The sequence below is a fragment of the Anabrus simplex genome, chromosome 5, assembly GCF_040414725.1.
Source record: "Anabrus simplex isolate iqAnaSimp1 chromosome 5, ASM4041472v1, whole genome shotgun sequence".
NCBI lineage: Eukaryota > Metazoa > Arthropoda > Insecta > Orthoptera > Tettigoniidae > Anabrus > Anabrus simplex.
In genome coordinates, this window is record NC_090269.1 from 94,042,753 (window position 1) to 94,068,635 (window position 25,883).

Below are 25,883 nucleotides of genomic sequence, written 5' to 3' on the forward strand. Positions count from 1 at the left end.
AATAGGTCTCAACTTAAGAAATTAAAGTTAATTTAAAATTTTAACAAAGGTTATATTTTCTTTTCAAAATTAACAGATAACAACAACAGAGTAACAGGTACCAAGTAGCAGAAAACAATTTAAGAAATTACAATTGTTACAAGATTTAGGCTTCGAGCCCCAAGATTAATTTATGAGCTCTCAGCTCACCACCACAATAGTTACAGGGCAGAAAACGCCTAAGTACAAGGAGCACTTGCTCCTAATTACAATGTTAAGAGGGAAAGAGCAGACCCACTCTCAATTTTACAAGCCTATCACAGGCTACAACAAACTTCTTTCCTAACTGACTTTAAGGGACACATACAGAGAAACAGGGGTATCTTGTACCCAACCTACCGGGCCTTCACATGAAGAAAACAAACTCTGGGTTAATTAAATGGCCCAAAAAAAACAAATTGACTGGAGGCGTAGCTTGCACTCCTACATGAAACTTCTTAAAAGCTAGGTGGCACTCGGCCAGTTATACAGGGGCTAATCCCATACTAGGGAGGTGACTAATTGGCAAATAAGTTTAAGACTTTAAGAAGGAAGAGAAAAACGGTTACGAAAACATAGTCACCTCAAATTCAAAATGAAGGGGAGTTCGAGAGGGTTAAGCACTCTCTATCCCAAATTGCGGCTAATTTACATGAATACAGTAAGGTTTACATTAAAAAGGACTCGAACCTTCCCCCGCGGGTTAAAACTGCTGAGCTAGCAAGACATAAAGATGTTAACAGGCCATTACCTTGTAGATGAACTGCTGCTTGGAGAAAAAGGCGCTTCCCGCCCCCTGCTATATATGTTCACACACTGCGAAAGATGTTACTGAAGTGGCCCCGAGACAAGAAAATCAGCAGTTTATATACCCTCGTGGAACATTCGAGACCTTTCATGAATGATAACAACCCGCCCACAAACGTTTATTGGCCGACAGCAAAAACTGATACACAAGACGATGAAGAAACACCTTATTGGTGGAAAATTATTACAGAAATTTATGATTGGCTAATTTCAAAACTGGCGGAAGGAAAGGATTATATAGCGAACCCACAAACCACAGAACAAAATTTAGTAAAAATAAAACTTAGGAATACAATATTTCTTCAGGAAAGTTCATTCCATTGCACCAGAGTGTGTTACCATAGTTTTGGGTAGCGACATCTGTTAGAGAATGTTCAAACTTCTTGATACGGAGCAAACAAACACAAATCAAAATAGACACAGTTCAGAACACTTCAAGATTACCAAATTTACAGTAGTGACATCTTCCGAGAAACCGTTGAGTTAATACAGTTGTTAAAGTTCAGGGTTTCTCCTGTAGTGAGGTTTCAACTGGCGCAATATTTGAATTCGCGGCGTGGAGGTGTACCGCCCGGTACAATTATTATTATTATTATTATTATTATTATTATTATTATTATTATTATTATTACAACCGCTTCTCAAAATCAAACCTAAATGTTAAGATGATTTAGATAATATACTTATGGCAGAAGGAAGTTGTTGCTTAGCCTCATAATGGACCCACCAGTATGTTCTATGCTCCAAAGAAATTTCGAGGTCTTGGATTAATGAAGGCTGGCTGGAAAGGTTACATTCAGCATTTTAACATTTGTAAAATGCCGGTCCTGTCGCCAGAAGCACATTCTATCAAGTACGAAATCTCGAAGCTGAAAAGCATAAAGCACTCTCAGTACTGGATATTTATACAATAAATACCGACGACTTGACGAGTCGATTAAGAAACTACCTGAGGCGGTGGTGAAGGTGAATATTGTTTTAAGACGAAGTACAGCCAGGCAACCATCCTCTAAATAACACTCATCAGAGAGAAAAAAATGTAGGTATCGGCCAAAGGAAGACAACGGCCACGAAGGGCGTGAAAATGAAAGACTCCCTAGGCCTCGCAACTTGGGGTCGGAAAAGAAAAAGAGTAGACCAAGGGAGGTCGGATAAGTTAGATGAAAATGAGGAACTTGGCACAAGTGGAAGTAATGCCACGACTCAGCTAATGGACCCGAGCTCGCCAACCCACGCTCCCAAATTGAGAGCCCCTGAGACCCCTTTTTGTCGCTTCTTACGACAGGCAGGAAATACCATGCTTGTTATTTTACCTCCCCCATCCACCGGGGGAAACTCCCTGAGGAAGAGACATGAACTTCCTACAAAGAGGTACAGGAGTAGAGGTATTCGCAGATTGTCCTAAATTCAATAGCTGGTTAAATGGCAGAGAAGGCCCATGGTCAAACATCCTACAGATATCCTCTATCCTAGCAGTTCCTGGTAGCAGCATTAATTCAAACCGCTGCCGCCATAAACGTTGTAGCGAGATAGAAACTTTTCCTCATGTATTAAGCTTTTGCGTGAATGGTAAACTGCAAAGAAACACACGACAACCGTGCCATGGGAATGGTCGACTGCCCAAGAGTGTGTTTTGCACGTAGATGAAACCATCTCTTCCAAATGTGGTCTCGTCGGTGAACAGAGTGGACGACTGATGTCAGAAACGTCCGTATGGTTGTGGCCAAGTGTGGCCCGTACCTCAATACCAACATATTGTAGGGCGTATATTCAAAGAAATATTTTTCTTGTTTTGATCGCAGGGATCACCCCCGACGTCTGTTAAAAATATTTATATTCACTCTATGTAACGCTCCCATAACATTTAGGAGTCCGGCTCCATAGCTAAATGGTTAGCGTGCTGGCCTTTGGTCACAGGGGTCCCGGGTTCGATTCCCGGCAGGGTCGGGAATTTTAACCATCATTGGTTAATTTCACTGGCACTGGGGCTGGGTGTATGTGTCGTCTTCATCATCATTTCATCCTCATCACGACGCGCAAGTCACCTACGGGTGTCAAATCGAAAGACCTGCACCTGGCGAGCCGAACATGTCCTCGGACACTCCCGGCACTAAAAGCCATACGCCATTTCATTTCATTTCATAACATTTAGGAATGTTGATTGCATCATATGTCAAAGAATTATAAAATTTTATTTTTTCATAAAGAATTCTAATTTGTTTATTGCCTGTTCCTTTACATGTTGCTATCTCTCTACACGAGGCGCTGCCCCGAATTTCAGAGAATTTCAATAATACGCGTGAACAACTAGTGGTATCAAGTTCACACCCTAGGTGCCTCTTCAACTACCAGGTATCCAAAAAAAAAAAAGTCGTGCCATATTTTTCAGTAAGAAATGACGACTCGGCAATTTCTTGTGAATGTGTTTTATTCAGCAAAATAATCTTCTTCAGCTTCAATTACATGTTCACAATAAAACACAAGGTTTGTAAAACTTCTTGTCCCTGGAAGCAAAAAACTGTCCTATAGCCTGCGTGACATCATCTCAGTTTCGGAACTGATGCTCACGCAAATGGTTATCCATGGCCAAAAACAGATGATAATCAGATGAAGCCATGTCCGCAAAGTAAGGAGGAGGATGCAAAACTTCCCAACCAAATGTGTTGACTACCACCTTGGTCGCTTTCGCCGTATGAGATCTAGCGTTGTTTTGAAAAAGGATCGCCAGTTGACTAGTGCTGGCTGCTGATACAAGTGTAATGGACTAGTATAACTTAGAAAAATATTCTCTAACCCATGGGTAAATAATGGAAATATGGAGCTCGATGAATATTATTATTATTATTATTATTATTATTATTATTATTATTATTATTATTATTTGTGAGGTGTGGTTATGAAGTTGTTTACATCTATTATTATTATTATTTACGTAATTATGCCGGACTTTATTTGGTATAAATCGTGGTCTTATTATCTGTGTGTTGTATGTAAGGTTATGTTACGACACGTTTGCTTGTATGTATATTAATAAGAGTTTATTAGATGTAAGAACACGTAATTAATAGTATATAATTTATTATTTACCTGTACATATACTGTAATGTGTAAATCCAATGCAATGTTGTGCAACACACGGTAATTGTCTCTCTGGCTGTAGAGAGTTACAGAAAATTATTTTCATTGTAAACAGGTTATTAGAGACTCCCGAAATTACGGAAAAAAAAATGTTATGTCATATTTTTCTAGAAGCCTGGCCAGGCAACGTATATAAAGAGGCAGTCTTAGGAGCTGATCAAAGTTAGTAAGAATTATGAGAGCACGTCGTTAATCGAGTACGTGAATTTATGATGTGACTTTGTTGGGTTGGTAGTTGGTTGGCATGCAATTGTGCAGTCTTCTTCTTATCTTCGTGTTTTGTTCAAGAGCGTAGTAGTCAAGTGTTAAAAAATGGTAGTTTATTAATGTGTAAATAGTTTGTAAATAAAAGAGCGTACACAACTGACAGCATTTCTTGTGTGCGTCTTTGTGGTAACATCACTGCTTCTGACGCAGTGGAGCTGCAACCCTTTGCAACTGGGACGAGGTCACCTCGATTGTGATGCTTTTGTCACGCTCTAGTGCACAATCTGCATTTCGGGGCAAGTGCAACACCACCAGTGGACGACCAATGATGTTTTCTTTTGTGGTTACTGTATAACAACAATTTCTCGTCACATGCCGATATCTGGTCCCGGAATGGGGCTTTCGTGTGGCGTGACAGCAATGAAGAGCAAATGGTGAGCCACTGGAGTATGGTTTCCTCGATCAAAACGTGAAGAACTCACTTACTGAGCTTTCACGTCTTCCCGAGGTTGTGCAGATGCCATCGAATGGTTTCCTCCGACACTCTGAACCCCTGTGCAAGTTCCTTGCATGTTTGAAATGGATCACGGTCGATGTTCTCCTTTTGCAGGGCTTTGTCGATAGTGGATAGACGTCCAGCTCGAGGCTTACCCTGGAGGCTCTCATAACTTGATGCAAATCAACTGAACTACTTTCGCGCTGTGCGCTCACTCACTAATGCCCCTCCAAACGCGGAACAGCTTCTGCGGCATTCCTGCCCAACTTGTACTCCTAAAGTAAACACGGCCGTAAAACATCCTTTGACACTGACATGTTCACTTCAGGATTGTACTGTAGTTCCCACAGAACTGTCTTCTATACGACCGACACGCTTCATAACTCTGCACTAACTGACGGTTGACGGGAATGTCAATATCTAACGCCATCCACACAGGGCTGGCGACATCTGCCGTTTGAATTTCACGTTTCGTCCCAGCGGCACGAACGTTTTTGACACTTGGTATGTTTGAAAACTGGCGTCCTCGTAAGTGCACATGTTTCCAAGTTTCGGTGTTTTCCTTTACACGCGTTAGGGGACTTCGATATGGCTGAAATTTAGAAGCAAAGAATCTGTAATGAAATTTTCTGCTTCAAACTCAATAAGATTGCAGCTGAAACTAATCGAATGTTAAAGGAGGCTTCGGGAAAGCAAGCTTTAAGCCCAGCAGGAATATGAGTGGATTAAGGGTTCCAAAGAAAGCCGGAAATCTATGAAAAATGATGAACGTTCAGGTGGACCGATGGACGTTCAGGTGGACCGGAATCATTCACAACTCTCGGGATGATTGCAAACGTTTTACACAGACGTTTTAAGACGAGTGCGCGAAGACGTGAGGTGCAAATGGCCTGACAACGTGGACTGGTTATTGCACCATGACAATGAGCCCACACACACCTTACTCACTGTGAAGTACTTCCTGACAAAAGAATAACATGGCCACCATTCCGCACCCTCCTATTCACCTGAATTGGACCCCTGGGACTTCTACATCTTCCTTGAAATGAATCTCCGGTTGAAGGGGCGGCGTTTCAACTCAACTGAAGAGACCCGACACTTGATTTTTCTTTCCACTATTAATTTGTTAAGTTCCACCGAAATTTCGCACAAACTGCAAGATGAGCTTCTGAAAGACAAAGTGTAATGTAAACCTGATGTCAGTTGTTAAAATACTTAACAATATTAACGGCTAGATTACATGAAAACTATATTTCCTCCGTAGAACCTATAACGCAAACTTCTCGTTTGAACTGTATTCCGCCACACGCTGCATGCACGGGTAGTTGTCTGTTTCTGGCAAACTATACACGACACATTGGATATTCCGATATCGTCTGATAACTCAAGGCCTCCGCTAAATGCCAGAACGATGAATTTAACGCGATGATGCAACCTCTCCCCTCGAAGGCCTCGTGTTTTGAGCGCTGGATTACACGCCCTCAGTACACCTCTGAGCGGCGTAGCCTGTAGACATAACGACGGATTTACAGGATTCTGGTCGTATTTCATTCGTAAATATACCACCTAAAAATGTAAGTGACAGTATAGCGATTACACGTACACATTGTGAATAAGTGACTGAACACAATGAAAATTTGCAATTGTTTAAAAAGCGGCCGTTTGACTGTCTAAATATCAATTGCAGTACCCTCCTGCAGGGAAAGCTCTCTCACAGCCCGAGGTGACGGTATGACAAAGTCTATCGTGCTACACTTAGGAACAAGGTTATGCGGGGTCGAAAATATAAGAAATTAATTTTGCTTCATATCGACTTCAGAGTCCGCCTCTGTGATGTAGTGGTTAGCGTGATTAGCTTCCACCCTCGGAGGCCCGGGTTCGATTCCCGGCTCTGCCACGAAATTTGAAAAGTGGTGCGAGGGCTGGAACGGGGTCCACTCAGCCTCGGGAGATCAACTGACTAGAGGCGGGTTCGATTCCCACCTCATCGATCCTCGAAGTGGTTTTCCATGGTTTCCCACTTCTCCTCTAGGCAAATGCCGGGATGGTACCTAACTTAAGGGCACGGCCGCTTCCTTCCCTTTTCCTTGCCTATGCCTTCCAATGTTCCCATCCCTCGACAAGGTCCCTGTTCAGCATAGCAGATGAGGTACTGGTCCTCTTCCCAAGTTGTATCCTCCTGACCCAAAGTTTCACGCTCCAGGACACTGCCCTTGAGGCGGTAGAGGTCGGATCCCTCGCTGAGGCCGAGGGAAAACCGAACCTGGAGTTAAACAGTTTAAGAAAGAAAGATCGACTTCCGAATGTAAATACCAACTCATGATGTATATAACGATGCCTACCATTGCGACAGACTTAGGATACTTAGGTCAGAAGTTAAATGGGTGTACGAAATTGTGAAAATTACCAAATGTATTGAAATATATGCTCGGATTGCATAAGAAGTTCGCCTGGTGGCCAAGATCGTTAAGGCGTTGAAGTCTAAACTGTCTGGCACCGTGGTTAGCCGGTTAGAGTCCCGTTGGTCGGAATAATTTTCTCCAACAGAATGTTGGCGGGCGGGGTAGGGCAGGGCCTCTCAGGGTGCATGCGCGTGGTGCATGCACTGTGCACGGTGCAAAAGACGACTTGGCTTGGTTGACCAGAATGCAGACCCCCCACTCCTCGATTTGGAGCAATAGCGCTTACTCTCTTTCCTCACGCCTGTCTCGCTCGCTCCGCCTGTCGCCCTCTGCCCCACTTGCGCCGTAGCGCTCTTAATTCGGGCTGAGTTGAGCCGAGTATAGCCGAGTAGAGCCGAGCTTGGCCGAGTAGCCCAGAGACGAAGCGTTGATCCGAGCCATGCCGAGCGGCACCGATGCACAGTGCACGGAGCTCTTGCGCCTCGATCTGCACGCGTGAGATTTTGGGCGTTTGAGAGGCCCTGTGGTAGGGCATGTGGTGGTATACAATTTCTAATCACTAGATTGGGTGCCAAAAACCTGGATCGAATTCGAAACCTGTCCGCAGTGTTCACATGGAGTGAGGGCACATCACACTGATGATTCGACAGGAGTAGCCTGCTTGCCGACACCGGGTTTCACCCTCTCTCTACATCATCATCATCCCACATCCAGACGCGCAGGTCGGCCGTGGGCGTCAAATAGAAAGATATGTACCAGGCAAGCCGAACATGGCCTCGGACACTCCGAGCATTAAAAGCCATACAATAAGTTAGTACTACATACAGTTCTTTGTAACATGCAGTTCATGCACCATATCTTCAGTAATTTAATTTCCTAATTTTGTGTCAAGGACAAATAATTTCAAAAAATCTGATCAAAAGTATAACCCTAATATACTAATGTACAATAGGGTTCAAACTGTCAGGATATTTAATAATGATAAAGCGATGCCTAATCTGCCTCTCTGATAAAATCCGACAGTGTCCTCGCATTAAACATAGCCTGGAAATGTAAACAGAAGCATGATACTTACCGAAGTAGCGAAGTTTCCCTCTCCTTTCGACCAATCAGATTCAGTCTTTATCTTCTGCTCCTGAGCCATGTCTTGAGACACCTGAAAAGACATGTTCCATAAGTGAGGCAAAATAAAGCAACCATCTTCGAGGACCGTAGTAAAGAAATATCCAATATCGGCTATAGCAGCTATGCAGGGCATTATAGTACGCGAACCTTTCTTGAGCCCTGAGCTCCATAGTGCTGAATGGGATCTAGGGCTCAAGAAAAGGTTCGTGTACTATACATACCTCAGTTACCACTAGCTGGTAGTTCCCTCTGTGGATCAGTGGTCGAGTGTCGACCTCCATCTTGGGTTCAAACCGGACAGAGATAATAGGATTTTTGAAAGTTGGAAAAAAGGTCCATTCGACACTCCACGTCGTACCATGTCGGTAACTAAAATATGCATGGTATATTTGGTATTGTGTTATGTTCACTATTTTATGGAGCAAGACCGGAGGAAGAGCAATCAGTTATATCCCCGCAACGAGTGACCGCGCTGGAGTCTCGTTACTCGACGCACAGCCAATCTGACGGGAGAGACTTGCGCACATTGGCCAGACCTTGCTGCAGTTACCGTCATTGGTCGCTGGAGGCCGCGGGGAGTGCAGAAACGATGAAAAACGCGAACCGATCCGTGAGCTTTCCATATCCAGAGGTTTCCAAGGACTTCTAGGGCCCGATGTATCTCGAAGGGCCGCCCAGGTATATAAGGCACGCGAGATTTGCCAGCAGTGAGTTAGTAGTTGAGTTGGTGTTATGAGTTCAGTTTGAGCTCAGTCGGTGAGTTGAGTGCCGACGGTCTGAGAGTGAGCTGAGAGCCTGTAGAGTACACAGTGTCCTGTCCGGGAACTGAGTATATGCACCATATGTTTGTCGCCATGTGTGGTTCTTTTCGGCCAGCCGCTGTGTAGCGAATGTGTGAGCTGTAGCGGTATGAAAAGAAAAACTGGATTTCGTCAGGGAGCAGGGAACGGAGGTTCTACTGTAGTTAACGGACAGCGTACATCACCCTGAACTGCGAGACTGGCGTGTGTAGGCTGTGAACTGAGGACTCTGCCGCAAATGAGTGAGACTGTGAGTGCTAGTGGACGAAGACAGGGTGTGAATTAGTGTGAATCAACAGAGAGAATTGAGAGAGAGCGTGAACTGTGTAATTGTGTGATCTGTACTGTGACGTGTAAGTAGTAATCCTGGTATGTCTCTATGTGTTAATGAGTACACTTAGTAATTAGGTAAAAAAAATATTATAAGTTACACGCTACCAGTTTCCGTATTCATTTATCTACCCCGCCATCATATTACAACTGGCGTCAGAAGTGGGATGAACAAGTGTGATAAACTAATGGGATGAATTGGTTACGTAGTACCTGGTACTTCGTAGTTGTAAGGAATCTATAATCAGTAACAAATGGATGACGAACAGCTCCAGACTCTTCTCTGTAAGATCACAAGTGAATTCAAGAAGGAACTTAAATCTATTCAGGAGCAACTAGAAAGGAAAATCTCTATGACCAACGCTGAGTGAGATCACTAGTGACCGGAAATCTAACCAAGAACAACCGAAATCGGATTTAAGTGAATTGAAGGGCGGACAGTTGAAGTTAGGACACGAACTGTGCTCCCTTGAAACGAAAGTGGAGAGTGACGTCGTGCAGAACGAACACGAATTGGACGGAAAGCGGTCCCAAGTAATGCTCGCGATTGTGGAGTCCGGGAGTTCGAGGTCCAGCGGAGGAAGTGAGTGCCCTGTGTGAGAGTACGACGGCCGTGGAGACACGAATGAAGCCTGCTGGCAGTAATGGCAGCTCCGGCGTCGTGAAGGTGGAAACCCCACGGTACGACGGGACTACTACTTGGGGAACATGCCGTACCAAATTCGACACCAGATCGACGTCAGAGGAGCGAGCAGAATACCCAAATGCCGGACTCCGTGGGCAGAAGATGGAGGTACTATGTAGCCTCCAGCCATGTTCGATTTTTCGAGGATGATTTGGGAGTACTCGACGGACCAGCCGAAAGACGCCTACCGCCTCCAGCTACGAGAAAACAAAGCGCGCCGATGGAGCGCTACGGAAACCGACATCGAAATCCGTCAAGGGACTATGCTCGGCGGGAAGCAGAACTTCGAGGGGGCTCTGACTATGGCCCCGGAGATGAAGGCAGTGATGATAATGGCACGGCGGGACGGACCCCCACTAGGAGACGGCGCACTAATGGAGCCCGAACAGACGACCAACGAACGAGGCTGCCATATGACCACATCGTCCCGGCACGAAGCTGCGTGCCGGTACGAACACCGAGTTCGTCACGGGATAGGGGGGAACCCAGCAGGGTCAAGCCCGAGACGTGAGCCAACCATGTGCGTCGCGCGGGTGAACTATGAAGGCCTTCAGGCCCTGGAAGTAGACAGAGATGTGAACGAGAGGAAAGGCACCGGAGCTGTGACCACCGGGCGAGGACCTATGAATCGACACCACCAGGAACGAGGTCGTCGACCACCTTAACAAATGGTCTGGTGCTACATCACGGAGCAAGTCAAGACGATTTACTCTGAGGAGGCACTGTGGTATGTTCGCTACTTTGTGGAGCAAGACCGGAAAGAGAGCAGTCCATTATGGCCCCGCCACGAGTGACGTCTCTACGCTGAAGCCTCGCTATTCGCCGCGCAGCCAACCTGACGGGAAAGAGCCAACGCTCTTTGGTCAGATCCTCTTGTAGTTACCGTCATTGGCCGCTACGTCGTTGGAGACCTCGAGGAGTGCAGAAAGTACGAGAACCGTGAACCGAACCGAGAGCCTTCAATATTCACAGGTTTCCAAGGGCTTCTAGTGCCCGATGTATCTCGAAGGGCCACCCAGGTACTGTACATAAGGCACGCGAAACTTGCCAGCAGTGAGTTCGTGGTTCAGGAGGTGTTATGAGTTCAGTTTGAGCTGTCGGTGAATAGAGTGCCGTCTGTCTGAGAGTGAGATGACAGCCTGTAGAGTGTGTCCTGTTCGGGAACTCAGTATTCGTTCCGCATGTCTGAACGCCGTGTGTGTTCTCTGGGGCCGGCCACTGTGTAGCGAAAATGTGTGCGTAACGGTGTGAAAGGGAACAATGGATATGGGCAGGAAACAGAGGTTCTACTAGAGTGAAAGGGTAGCGTACGCCATCCTGAACTGCGAGAATGACGTGTGCAGGATGTGAACTGAGGACTGTGACAGCAACTGTGTGACAGAGAGACTGTGAGTGGTAATGGACGAAGATCGAGTGTGAATTAGTGTGAATGAACAGAGAGAATTGAAAGAGGGCGCTAACTGTGTAATCTGTACTGTGGCGTGTAAGTAGTGGTCCTGGTATGTCTGTGTGTGTTAATGAGAAGACTATTATAAGTAATTATGTAATAAATATTAAAAGTTAAACGCTACCATTTTCTGTGTTTATCTATCTACCCCTCCAACGCATAATAGTATTTACACGGTAACATTAATTCAAACTTAGCCATAGATCGCCCAACAAAGATCCGTTTCCCTACCATCTCGCAGAGTAAAATGGAACGTTGTAATTGACACGCAGGCTGCCTAAATGGTGTCAGATTAAAAATGTCTGCACGTCATAGCTGAGGCCATACAATTATTATTATTATTATTATTATTATTATTATTATTATTATTATTACATGAATTTTCGTGCTCGAAAGAGAGGAAGAAGCGCGAGGGGTAAATAGTCGGACAAAGCATGAACCAAAGATTAAATTTTGACAACAAAATTTACTGAAATATATTTCATATTTTGGAAAAACAGGGAAAAACAACAGGGAAGAGATTAACAACAGGGAAGTAACAAACAAGCTTAGGAAGTTCACATTCGGGGAGAAAGGACTCCCATTTTCAAAGAAGACTGAGTCGAAACCAGATAAATAGGTCTTATAAAATACAAGTCTTTGGTATAAATAGGCGAGGCACTATCCTTTACACAAGAGGTTTCTCAGCAGAGCGAATACAGAATAGTACTTGCTCACAATACAAAGAAGCAAAAGCTTCTCAGTCTAACTCAAGCTACCGAAGGAAGCGGTTGTGCTGAGTGGAGTGCGCAGAACAATGCTTGGTGTGAAGCAATACCGAGCAGCGATAGGAAGGTGGTTATGGAGAATTAAATGGGAAAAGCCTGAGAAGAGAGAGCACAAGAGTGACTTACGGAAGCTAGGAGAGATGGTGCTGGTGGCTGTGGTGGTTACGACGCTGTTAGTTACTGGGGGCGTGGAACTTAATCCCGGCTCGAATGCTAACGGCAATATGAGTTGGGACGACATGGGCGCTTTTAAATCAGAGAGGTGAAGGATGTTTGTACAATAGAACAACTAAAGCAGATGTTCCAGGACCAGTCAAAAGAATTCGGAGAGCTGGAGAGATGGATAAAGGACAAAACTGAAGAGGAAGCAGTAAAGACGGGAAATAATGAAGAAGAAATCAAGAAACTGAAAGAAAAAGTCAAAAATCTGGAAGAAGAGGCAACGAAACTGAAGGAAGTAGAGGCGAACAGTGGTCAGGAACGTGTGAAGAAATGTATTTTTTATATACGGAGTGAAGGAAGAGGTAAACAAAGCTAAAGTTGAACTCATATAGAAGGTGGTCGATGCAATTCAGACTAAGATGAAGATCAACTTTAGCGAAGTGGATATCGACGATGTGGAAAGGGTTGGAAAAGTGAGGGGGAGAAGGCCTATCAGAGTGAAATTGATATCAACTCTGATGGCGGAAATTATCGTAAGAAATGCGAACAACCTTCAAGGCGAGAAATTAGGGTGAGAAGAGATATGGGAAGTGAAGGTAGTAAGTGCTTAAATACTTTAAGAGCTCATCTATTTAGAGCAAGAAGTCAAGGGCTCAGAGCGCATATCAGGGGACAGCAGTTGATAGTTTCAAACGGAAAGTGGGTACGGCGTTGGACGGTGGAGAAGATGCAAATGATTGTCGAAAACCTAAAACGAGAAGAAAACAGGATAGTTGAGAGAAAGACAGAAGAGGAAGCAGCGCGGGACTACGAAGCAAGTAAGGAACGCATGTCAGGGGTCAGTGAACCGAGCAGTCCAGTGAGCAGTGCGGAAGATGAAATGGGGAGTCAGCAAGTGCCAACAGAAGTTGACTCACAAGATCCGGGAAGTTTAAACGTAAGTAGGCAAGTGTCCAATAAAGAACAAGGAACACGCGAGGAAATAAAAGTTCGAGACGCCCTGAGTAGAGGGAGAAGTTTAAGCCTAAAAGACTTATAGGGTAAGGAAAGTAGACTTGCGGAAGAAAAGGATGACAGGCTGCGCTCCAAAGGGCAAAAGAAAGATGGAATGGGAATCGAAGAGGATAGGGCCATAATAACAAGAAGCAAAAATAAGGGAGATAACCGAGAGGGACGGGAGGGGAAGTCATAGCTAGACTGGAAGATAGGGTTTATAAATATTGAACGGTTACTAAATAAGCTAGGTAACGAGGCAGTTAACAATAGAAAGCTTTGACATTGTAGCGCTACTAGAGACCTGGCTTGAAAAAATCTGACAAAGAGATAAAATGTAAAGGTTATGAGGTAAAGTATAAATCCAGGAGAATAAAGAGCGGAAAAGGGAAAGATCAGGGAGGAATAGCGCTATTGGTAAAAGAAGAGATTAGTGAGCTAGTTGAAGTTATTGAAAACCAGATGGAGGAAGTAATTTGGGCCAGGCTTAGTAGGGGGAAGGGACAAGGGAGGGAAAGGAATATATGTCTGGCCTTTGCTTATTGCCACCTACAGAACTCTGCCTACGCGAACGAAAATTTCTATGAGGAATTAGTACTAGAAACGAGTACCATAAGAGGTAAAATTTGATGAAGATGGAATGTTGTTACTTGGGGACTGGAATGCCAGAATAGGAGAATTGTGCCCTGTTTACAGTAAAGAAGACGAGATGACGATGAGGGTAAGAATGCGAAGTGCAGATAAAGAAAGGAATGGGTATGGATCAAAACTGTTGGAGCTATGTGCCAGAAGCCAATTTTATATTTTGAATGGATGGTGGGAAGGAGATAGAGGGAGGGGGGAAGCTGACATTCATTACGGAACAGGGGGAGAGTGTGATTGATTTAATATTGTGTACAGAGGACATGCTAGAGGATATCAGAGAGATGCAGGTTGGAGACTGGGCTTAGTCCCATCATGCTCCAGTATGGGTAATAGTAGAAAGAAGCGAGGGAAAATAGAGGGGGAGGAGGTAAAAGGATGCATGGGGAAGGGCACTAGTTATACTAAATACAGGTGGACGGAAAAGACACAACAGGAGCTAAATGCCCTTTCAGAGAAGGAGCTGGATGTAATTAGGTGTGGATGGGAAGAGGCCTTAAGAGAAGGTAATGGTGATAGAGCGCTAGAGTTAATCGAATACCCAATAAAACGACGCACAGGCGAATAGAGTTCCTAGGAGGCCGAAGAAGAATGGTGAGGGCTGGTACAACAATGAATGTAAAGGAAAAAGAAAATTAGTGATGGTGGCGCTAAAAGTGTTTAGGAAGAAGGGAGGGTGCCAAGAAAGATTAGCGTTCTGTAACCTAAGAAAATAATACAAATTAAAAATCGCAGAGAGAAAGAGAATATGGAAGAGAGAGCAAACGGAGTTAATAAACAAGGAGTGCAAAATGAAAGAAGTGGATAGGGTATGGGACAGAATTAATAAAATTAACAAAGGAGGGGAAAAGGGTTGGCAAACCGAATATAGCAGACGTCCAATAGTTTGATTACTTCAGGGAGCAGTTAGGGGGTGAAGATAAATGGTACAAGGTAGACATGGAAATGACAGGAGGGAGAAATCTAGATGTTCAAATTCAGGAACTGGATAAAGAGATCTCAAGGGATGAAGTGATGAGGGTGCTGAGTAATCTTAAGAGTAAATCAGTGGGAGGATGTAATGGTATAAGCAACGCTTTTTGGAAGGAAATAGGCAAACACGATCAGATAGTAGAAGGTATAGTTAAACATTTTAACAGGATTTTCGAAGGAGGGAATTATCCAAAAGAATGGGAAGTTGCTGTAATATGCCCTATTTATAAAAAAGAAAGGTTGCAGAAATCTACCAAAGAACTATAGAGGAATAACACTGCTGGACTCGCTGAGTAAGGTCTACACAGGGATATTGGCGAACAGGTTATGTGATTGGGCTGAGAGACAGTCGATATTGTCAATCCTTCAAGGGGGGTTTAGAAGAGGACGCAGAACAACAGATAGTATAATGACCGTCAAGATGATCATAGAAAAATATCTGGATAGGAAAGGGGGTAAAATGACTTCGCTGCAACAGACTTTGAGAAAGCACTTGACACGGTTAGTAGAAGAGCACTATTAGAAAAATTAGGGAAAGTAGGGGTATCTAGGAAAATGTTTAAAGCGATTGAAGCGTTATATAGGAAGGTATATTGTAGAGTTAGATTGGAGGAAAATCTGTTGAGCAGCAAAATAGAATGTAAAGTTGGTCTGAAGCAGAGCTGTAAGTTATCGCCCATATTATTTCTGCTGTTCATTAATGACATCCTTCAGGGCCACGATGGAAATAACTGGGCAGTGCCAGCGGTAAATGGGCTGGAGGTACCTGGCTTAATATTTTTCCGATGACGTGATCTTTCTAGCCCTGACAGGTGGAGGTTTACAGAAAAGCCTCAACATGGTTGAGAAGTTTGCAAGCAAATGGTCCCTGAAAGTTAATGGAAGTAAGTCGAAGGTGATGGTAGAAACTAAAACTAAGGAGAAGGAAGAATGAAAGGATATGGGTGGTACAGGGAGTAAAGATTGAAGAGGTAAGCAAACTAGAATATTTTGGAGTGATTATAAACAGGAGAAGAGGCTGGGACGACCAAATTAAGACGGCCAAATGGAAGGGGACCGCAACCCTTTCGGAGGTCAACATCCTAGAATCAAAATTCCCTGGTATAAATTACAGCTTGCAGAGACTAGTTTTAAAAAACGTTGGTACTGGGCAGAGTACTGTACGCGGTGGAACTATGGGGTTTAGAGGATTAAAAGACACGTTGAAACAGATTATATCCAGATTCAGCAAAATAATAATGCAATTACCACAATGCACGGCTAATGCCGGTGCATTACTGTGTGGGGAGTGTATCGAAGCTGATTGTGTTAAAAGAGTACTAAAATATTGGATGAGACTTAAAACAGGAGCAGGGGATGTTGGTTTGCAAGCAGCGTATCTTCAACGGTCGAAGTATATGTATATGGGGTGTTGCCTAACGAAAGTTAAATCGTATTTGGATAGGATCGGTATGGGGTATATTTGGAAGTAGTGTGGTACGGGAAGGAGAAGAGTAGACTGGAGACATAGTAGGGAGATTTAAAGACATTCAAAGGCAGTGCCTGATAGAAGAAGGTAGGGAGAAGTGTTCCTTTAGCCTGTACAATGAGGTCGCTAAAGTTGCAAGATTAAGTATTATCAATGTAAACAGAGCAGATAGAAGAGGTATGTTATGGTGGTTAATAGGGATGTATAAGAATAAGGGATGGACCAGAAGGGCAGATAAGTCACGGTGTTTATTATGCGAGAAAGTGTCCAATGACCTGCACTTGGTGAAAGAATGTGTTGCTGTAGAAAAAGTGAGTAAATTATTTAATCCAGAGGAACAAGCCTTACCCAGGCAGGGGGATGAACGGAAAATTATTAAATGGGTAGTGAATGAATGGACCAGGGCTGGTAACTTAAATAAATATTTATGTGCTGTTAAAAATTATGTATGGTCAAAATTGAAGGAGGAATTGGTCAAACATCTTAAAGAAAAACGGTTAAAAGAAGACTTGGTGAGTGTGATTTAAATGCTGCTCTTAAATTATGAGTCAGGGTTTAGGAGATTTCGAGTTGGAAGTAGTTAGTGTATAACTCAGCAGACTAAAGAAGTTTTGTGTACAGCGAAATGGAACAATAGAGGATAACTAAGAGCAAGCAGACAGGTCCAACCATATTGAACAGGGTTCAAGGACAGTGCCTGCTTGCTAAGATGTCTGCGTGTGAGGAGGAAGTGAATAGACGTGTGTTTCTGACACTAAGGATGGGGGCAGGTTATGTACCCCCTCAGAATGCCGATGTGTTTTATTTATTTTACTGCTTTTTATCGCCGAAAGGCATTATTTATTTATTTTTCTTTCTTCATTCTTTATTCAGTGTTGCTGTTCTGCCAAGGTCTCCAAATAGGAGGGAAACATTTCTCTGTTTTATTAGTCTTATATGTAAATTAGTAATCACATTTAGTAGGGGATGGTAGGAGGAAGAGTATACTTGGTTTTTATGGGCACGGTGAACATGTATTTAGGCGAAAGCCTGCTATGTTCAATGTTCAATAAACATTTTTAAAGCTTCTAGAACAAGGTTACCACGAGGAAAAACTAACTCTCAAATTCAGTTATATTCAGAAGGGTCTCGAAATCTGGAGAATAATAATTAATACTGTACACCTTCCAATGCCCTTAAAGAGCTTCAAACTCACCTTAGCTAAATTAATTTACGTCAGTAACGTCAAAGTACCTCTAGCAGAACTCTACTTTCTGCTCTTAAAAGCTTAACAGCTTTCACACTCGCTACTCTTGTTTCATAGGGGGGCCAAACCCGAAAAATGGATCGAAAAATCCAGAATATAAAGGAGCCTAAACTACATCACCAAAAAATAAAAAAATAACGGTTAATGGAAAGGCCGAGAACAAAATTAGAATGGAGGCTGAAAAAATTCAAGCCCTCCTAGTACAAGACTTATTATAAAAACCTAATACGGCTTAAGGCCCGGTCGCGCAGAGGATAAACCATGCTAATTGGTAATAAATAGAAAAATTTAGGCCTAAGCCCGAAAAAGCAGACAGAGAAATTTGGGTTTAGATAACTCAGTCACCAAAAAAAACAAAGTGAATAAGGAAAACTGGGGTATACACTCATGCTTCCTTATATTTTTACAGAGTACTCTTAAGAGGTTTTATAGACTGCCTAGAAAAACTACATTTAACCCCTAATAAACAAAACAGAAATGCTACAGTAAAAATTTAAGGATACGCAGATCGACGTAACAGTTACGTGCGAAAGGGGAATGCTGGAAGCTTTCCCTTTGCCACACGTAGATAGAGTTCTGCTTTACCGTATGCTGCCATCTTTACGCCGGCCCCAGCCTCTCCATCAGGCTCCCGAAGGAGACCTCATCAATTAGCGTAGCACTCACTACGTGCCGATAAAGACCGACACTTTAAGGTTCAAACTCGCAGATATATAGCAGGCTAGCTGACTGCTCTAGAAAATGACATAATTAATGACGTAATTAAACTTCTGATCGGTAGAAATCCGATTGGTTGATCAATGTTTTAGACAGTGGTGAAAACTCAAAAACAATTGAAGGGGATCAGGTTATCAGACCCTAAGACATAAGCATTGCCGATTAGGTTAATTACACCTCAGTACACTACGCTGAACTTACTGTAGAATCAACAGTGGTGACATTTTGAGAAGATACATTAAACTAAGTTGAGGTGCTAAAATTGAATGTCTTTGTTAGAAACCTTGATGTCAGTGAATCGGCGGGAATTCAAACTCAGGGAGAGGTCTTATTAATGCCACGATTATTATTATCGTTAGCTACTGCTCTGAAACCCTTCAAACTCAAGAATTTCCCGACAATAAACGTTGACGCAAGTGTAATAGACTGATATAACTTGAAAACAATAGCCTTTAACCCATGGGTAAATAATACAAGTATCGAGCTCGAATTATTATTATTATTATTATTATTATTATTATTATTATTATTATTATTATTATTATTATTATTATTATTGTACCGGGCGGTACACCTCCACGCCGCTAAGTTAAAATTTGCGCCAGTTGAAACTCCTCTGCTGGAGGAAGTCCGAACTTTACCGACGGTATTAATTTTCAAGTTTCTCAGAAGATGTCACTACTTGGAAATTTTGGAGTTTTTGAACTGTGTCACTTTTGATGTATTTTTGTTGTACCGGTAGTAAGAAGTGTGAACTTTGTCTTCTAGAGGACACTACTGAAAAACTACTATGGTGCACCCTAGTGCCATGTGAAAGAACTGCTTTTTTGAGAAATTTTTATTTCAAAAGTTTGTTTCTTGTTAAATTTCTGTCTGTTATTGTTTAAGTTGGCTGTATACCCCTCTCTTTCCCCTTGTTTTGTATTTAGCCAATCCCGAATTTCTTTAATTAATTTCTGATCAATCTGATGTATCTTCCCCCAACTTGAATATGCTGCTTATCCATAACCAATAAAGTGATTGTGGGCGGGTGTTTTCTTCCCTGAAACGCCTCGAACTTTCCGCGAGAGTATATAAACTGCTGATTTTAGGGTCTCGGTGCCACTTCTGTTCCAACTTTTAGTGTGTAAAGTACATAGCAGGGGGCGGGAAGCGCCTCTTTCTTCGGGCAGCAGCTCAATAACCAGGTAATGGCCTTTTAATATCTTCTTTTCTTGCTAGCTCAGCAGTTTAACTCTCGGGGCGGGTCCGAAGAGTTTCCACCATGTAACCTTTCCTAAAATGTAACTACTCTTAGCGTCTATTCTCTTTTAAAGCTACATATTGGGATAGAGAGTGCTTAACCCTCTCGAGCTCCCACTCATATTGCTTTGAGGTGAACTTATTTTTCTTCCTTAACGTAATGTAAATTGTTCTTTTCTAAAGTCACCTCCGTAGTATGGGATTAGCCCTTGCATCAGTGGCCTAGAGCCAAATTAGGTTTTGAAACAAATACATTAGGAGTGCAGATCGCCTCCTCTCAAATTGTTATTTTAGAGGTCATGTAATTACACTCTTTCATTTAATAGACCTCAGTAGGTTGGGTATGTTACCCCTGTGTCTATGTCCTGAGAGGACAACTTGAAGGTGGAGTTTGGTGTGGCCTTTGAGAGGCTTAAAGTTTGAGAGCGTGTGGCTCTTTCTTGAAAATTAAGTGTTGTATGCCTCGAGGAGGCTTTTCTGTGTAATTTGGAGCAAGTGCTCTTGAACATGAATGGGGTTTTCTGCCCCTCTGGTAAAACTTATTTTGGAGTAAAGTTGGGCTAATTGCCCTAGAAGTGTGAATTCGGGGCTCGAAGCCCAAATACTGTAAATACTGTAATTGCACCTTTTGTTGCCTTGCTACTCTGTACCTGCCGTACTTGTTATTTCTTAATTTTGAAAAGAAAATATAACCTTGTTAAATTTTACATTAACTTTGATTCCGTAGTTTGAGACCCGTTCAAGCCCGCACCTTCTTTCACCTCTACCTACCGCAAAAACACGGTAACAATTATTATTATTATTATTATTATTATTATTATTATTATTATTATTACTTGTAATGTATGGCTATGAAGTACTTACACCCATTTAGTATCATTATTATTTACCTAGTCTGATGTTCGCATTGTTTGTGAGGTTATGTCATGAAACATGTACTGTATATAGACATTTATATGAGTTCAGTTAATTTAAGAACCTGTATGTAATTTATTATTACCTGTATATATGATGTGTAATCCACTGCAGTATTGTGAAAGACACTGTAACATCTAGAATGACGTATCTTTGACACTAGATGATGGTAGAATATTCTGTAATTATATCTACGTATTAAGCACTCTAGAATTTACGAGAAGGTATTTTGTAACATATCTTTTCTAGACGCCTGGTCAGGCACATACAGTATATAAGGAGGTCTTGATGGTAGAGACGAGTTATTGCTTAGTTGGAGTTATGGTTTAACAAGAGTATACTTGTGACCATGAGTTGTGTTTGTGCCGACATGCTGTGGCAGTCAGCAGTCAACTGTTGCAAGGTTGTAATCTCCATGTGCTCCGTGATAGGCAGCTTGTAATATGGTAGTCTGTTGATGTTTTCGGAGTGAAGTGTTTTGTTTGCGACTGCAGTGATTAAGATTATGTGTATTTGATTTGTAAATAATTGTGAATAAATCCGTGTACGCAAGTTGACAGCATTTTGTGTGCGTCTTTGTGGCTACTTCAACGTGTGGAATACAAGTTACCTGGGATCACCTCTCCAGAGAACACTAGTAGAGTTTTGTGAGTAAAATTGTGGTAATAGGAATGAAACGTAAACAAAAATGTAAATGAGGGGGATCATTCGGTGATCGATAGCAGTATGCAGAACTAAGTCATAAGACAAAAAAAAAAAAAGGGAAATCACGGAATTTTATGCAATTACGTTTGTAAGCGTCACATCTACTAAAAGAGACATGAAAAATATATGGATGGATCAAATGAAAACGGAGCAGTGGAAGTACTGGGTTATATCTATGCATGTCTGTGGCGACAAACCTGTGTAGAGGTGGTGCGGGAGATGAGGGAAAAAAAAAGGAGAGATATCCCTACTGCATAAAGGACTCACCCGTGCGTATGTGGGATGCGTTGTTGAGTAGCTGTGTTGCCAACGGTAGCAGAATTCAGCTAAACGTAGCTCAATTGAAAGTCACGTAACTTGCAACAGAATGAGTGTAGCATTATGTCAAAATGTAACCGAACTGAGTTTGGATCTAGTGACCGTTTATATAGATACAATATATATTTGTAACTACCACATTATCTTATACCTTTATTTCTCACATTCTTAAGACCCTTGAGGAGTTAATCATTTCCTCTATAGAACTATTCAGATAATTAAGTTTTGGGATGAATTTCAAAGCGCAGTGAAAACAAATCGGAGGATGAAAGATGATGACGAACGCGAAGTTTAATTGCTTCTGTTCAGGTGGGAGACTGGCGATTTTCCCCCTTAAAATTAGACTATGTTGTAAATTCCGGAGATTCTGTTTCATAAATTCTTACTATGCCTTTGCTGGCGAGATGTAGTGTTTACAGTCCACACTATGTCTACTGGTATGGGCTATATCAAATTTGTTACTTGCATTCACCTGTCTCAGTCTCATCCTTGGCTTTGACAATATGAAAGTGACTGAGATATGAGTGATGCTAGTAATACCATTCCTTATACAGCCAGTTCCTGTTATGAATGGTGTGAAAATATCGCTCATAGGGTCGGTTGGTGCATGCATTTCAGTGGACTTGGCATACTGATATGTAATAGCAACTGGTGAGGAAAGCAACGGGAAACTACCTCACTCCTCATTTCCCTAGTACGCATCTTCACTGACGCCTAGCCTATTTATGACAGTTGTTGACGGAGCTGCAGACGATCAAACCAGCCTTCGGGCTGCATACCCAACATACATCAATTTCTTACTAGATATCTGAAAGAGTGAGTAGACAACAATAAAATGCTCTAGTCATGGTCTACTGTTTGGTGAAGACACTGTACAGGACTAACGATGCAATTCTAAAATTAAGTATGATATTGCAACGGTATTATAATTCACATACAAGTGTATAATTATTAATACATGGATTTTTCTATCTTAAATGTAATAACAAAAACAAGTAGTTTTAATATGAATATTCTTCAGGTTTAGAGCGCAGCTTACTTCGAATTTCCAATGTGCATATAGCAAATTCGCCGAACTTGACGTTAGCAACGCCGGAGAACACACAGTCAGGTTTCACTTGCGGTAATGAAGAAGAGCGTGGTGTTATTCTTCTTGTAGTGACAGAAGGAGTTCGCGAAGTGCATCGGCGAATGAAGGCAATCTATGGAGAATATGGTCTGTTATTGACTCGTGTGCAGAATGGCACAAGCGTTTCCGAAGGGGCAGAAATCTTTGGAGGATGTAGATCAACCTGGTCATCTCACGTTCTCATCACGGATGCTCTACTGAAACAACTCGACCGGATATTCCGAGCAAATAGACGAGTCACTGTCGAGGACATCAGCATTATGTGGGAGTAAGTTTCGGTTCTGTTCGCACCGTCATTAGACAGAGGTGAGACAGGAAAGTGAGCGCAGAATGGTTACAACACCACCTCACGAACGATCAGAAGAGCCTATGTAAGGAACAGTCTTTGCAGTATTATCTGAAATATCGTGCCAGGGACAATTTCCTTGAAAACTCTGTGGCAGGTGCTACCAACTCCAACGCGAAAGCAAAATAAAAATACAACACTGGAGACATCCACGCTCCCCAACACCAAAGAAGTCCGAGATACGCACAGTGGTGGCAAAGTGATGCTGACACGTTTTTAATCATGAAGGAACCCTTCTTCTACCCTTCACCATTTGCACGCAGCAATCAAGGCCAAATGACCCGAACTGCTGTCCTGTTGCGTTGTATTGTTGAAAGACAACGCACGGCCACATACGGCAACTACAGAACAAGTTGGCGTCGTTCGAGTGGACACGGTAGGATTATCCACCGTATAGCCCTGATCTATCGCCATCGGACTTCCATATCCTTGATCTATTGAAAAATACGTTGAAGGGTAGACAATTTTACTCGGCAATGAAGTAATGGGCAATGTTCGAAACTGGTTTTAATCTCAGTCAAAGGGGTTCTGCAAGCAGGGTATTTACCACTTGGTGAAACAGTGGGACAAGTGCTTGTGTATCTTTGGAGATTATTTTTTAATACAAACCTCGCTGATTTAATTCTGTGGACCCTGTTCCATTTCTATTTGATCCGCCCTTATACACAGGGTGCTGGGATTTACGTGCAGATACTTTGCCAGTCGGTAAAGAAAAATGCATCTCAGGACACGTGTTATGTACATTTTACCTGGTCCTATTCGTTTCCCTACAAACGAGCCAAATATTTCAGGACCTAGTGTATTTTGAATGGACGTAGTAAGAAACGTCGGTTATGCCATACTGTCCTGGTGTCGTGGAGTTACGTGTTAAACTACAGTAGCGGAGTATATGGGTTGCTGAACCTGTTTGCTATCGCAGGCCAACTGATGTTGCTGGCCACTTGGGAAGTAGGTGAGGCAGAACGCACGTGAGACTTGCTGTATTTTAGAATCTGACCAGGATACTCTGTGAGAAGTATCCATTCTTGTATCATCTCATGTTGCCGTCGAGTGCTATTTTGTACTCGTTTACATACAGTATATGACGTCCAATGTCCGTACTAGCACATACATGCGAATTAAGTGTTCTGCAGTTGTGAGTAATTTACAAAATGTCAACGACATTACTCAGTGATCCAAGCTGACAAAACTGAAGGGAAATAGTTAATGAACAGTGGGTGCACCATTTCAATACTGTTATTGTGTCAGTTTACGCTAAATTTCTGACAATAGACTATGCGAGTTGTCTATGCTGTTTTCATAACATTTTCAGATGAATGAAAGAACGGTAGACACCGAAAGACTATCCGTAGCTTCAGTGAAATTGTTACCGATAACACAAATTTCGAAGACCGTAGTGCATCCATGCTTTTGAAAATTTGAGCTACTATAAAAGTGTCAATGGGTATTTGTAACAGAAGGCTTATTACTGGACAGTAAGTGCTGGTAAGTACAATGATAACTGTAAACTTGACCCGTTTAGTTAGAGTTTCCATAATAATAATAATAATAATAATAGTTTTTACGTCCCACGAATTACTTTTTCGTTTTCAGAGACATCGAGACGCCAGAATTTTGTCCCGCAGGAATTGTTTTACATACCAGTAAATCTACCGACATGGAAATGATGTTTACCTTGAAATACCACCGGACTAAGCCGGAATCAAAACTGCCAAGTTGGTATCAGAAAGCCAGCGCTCCACCGTCCGAGTTACTAAGCCTGGTATTAGAGCTTCCGTTTCGTATTTGATGATGATGATGATGATGATGTTGTTTAAGGGGCCTAACATCTAGGTCATCGGCCCCTAATGGTACGAAATGGAATGATAAATTAAAAGTCCAAAATCCTCCACTGACCAGAATTCAAAACGTGAGGACGAAGAAGGTTTCGTATTTAGGACATTATACGACTATTGAGATCCACAGCTATAAACACTGAAAAGTGTTTTCTCTGCAGAACATTATTTACGAGTAGTCAATTACTATCATTATTTGCGGTTAGGGGCACGGAGCTGTTAAGCTTGCATTCGGGAGATAGTGGTTTCGAATCCCACTGTCGGCACCCCCGAAGATGTTCTTTTTTGATTTGCCGTGTTCACACCAGGCAAATGCTGGGGCTGTACCTTAATTCCGGCTTCGGCCACTTCATTCCCACTCCTAGACCTTTCCTATACCACCGTCGCCATAAGACCTGTCTGTGTTGGTGCGACGTACAACAACTTGTAAAAAATACATTATTACGTGTGACTTCGCTCCACTGATTCATTCCAAAATGTATTCTTGTGTTTACTTTAAATGTACTTTTTCTTAACTTCGATACACTGTTAACTCTACGTATATCATCAGATGAGGAAACGAACTGAGGCAGCTATTACGCAAACAATTCGAGTGACGTTATACTCAGTGGTGGCGCGTGAATAACTGAATGCAGCAGTGGATGTAGGCTCCACTACCTGCCTCAGTGGCATTGATGGCACATTGTCCCTGCCTGTCCCACACTCGTGGGACAGTTGTAGAGCTAACAACATCCCTGTAGCCAACTAATTACATAATGGAAAAGTTTACCTGTGCCGAATTAACTACTATTCACCACGTTTACGGAGCAGCCTGAGAATCTGTACATGGGGCGAGGGAGCTGTACAGACGATTTCCAAACCGCCATATTCCCCAACAGCCGAACGTTCGTCGCTATGCACCAAAGGCTTCGGGACATAGGCTCACTTCATCCTCGGGTGGAGGTCGTGGACCGCATCGTGATCCTGTGGAG

General features: G+C 42.6%; 1 protein-coding gene across 3 annotated transcripts in view; it reads right to left on the reverse strand.

Moving 5' to 3' along the window:
• Positions 1-25,883, reverse strand: part of LOC136873783 (cyclin-dependent kinase 11B) — a 114,987-nt gene that overhangs the window by 70,792 nt on the left and 18,312 nt on the right. For all 3 annotated transcript variants that reach the window (XR_010860173.2, XM_067147003.2, XM_067147004.2), the window contains exon 2: positions 8,144-8,224. Coding sequence is in view for 2 of the 3 variants with exons in the window: in XM_067147003.2 (XP_067003104.2) it covers positions 8,144-8,212 (69 nt within the window). In the remaining variant the exon portion in view is untranslated. The remainder of the gene's footprint in view (positions 1-8,143; positions 8,225-25,883) is intronic.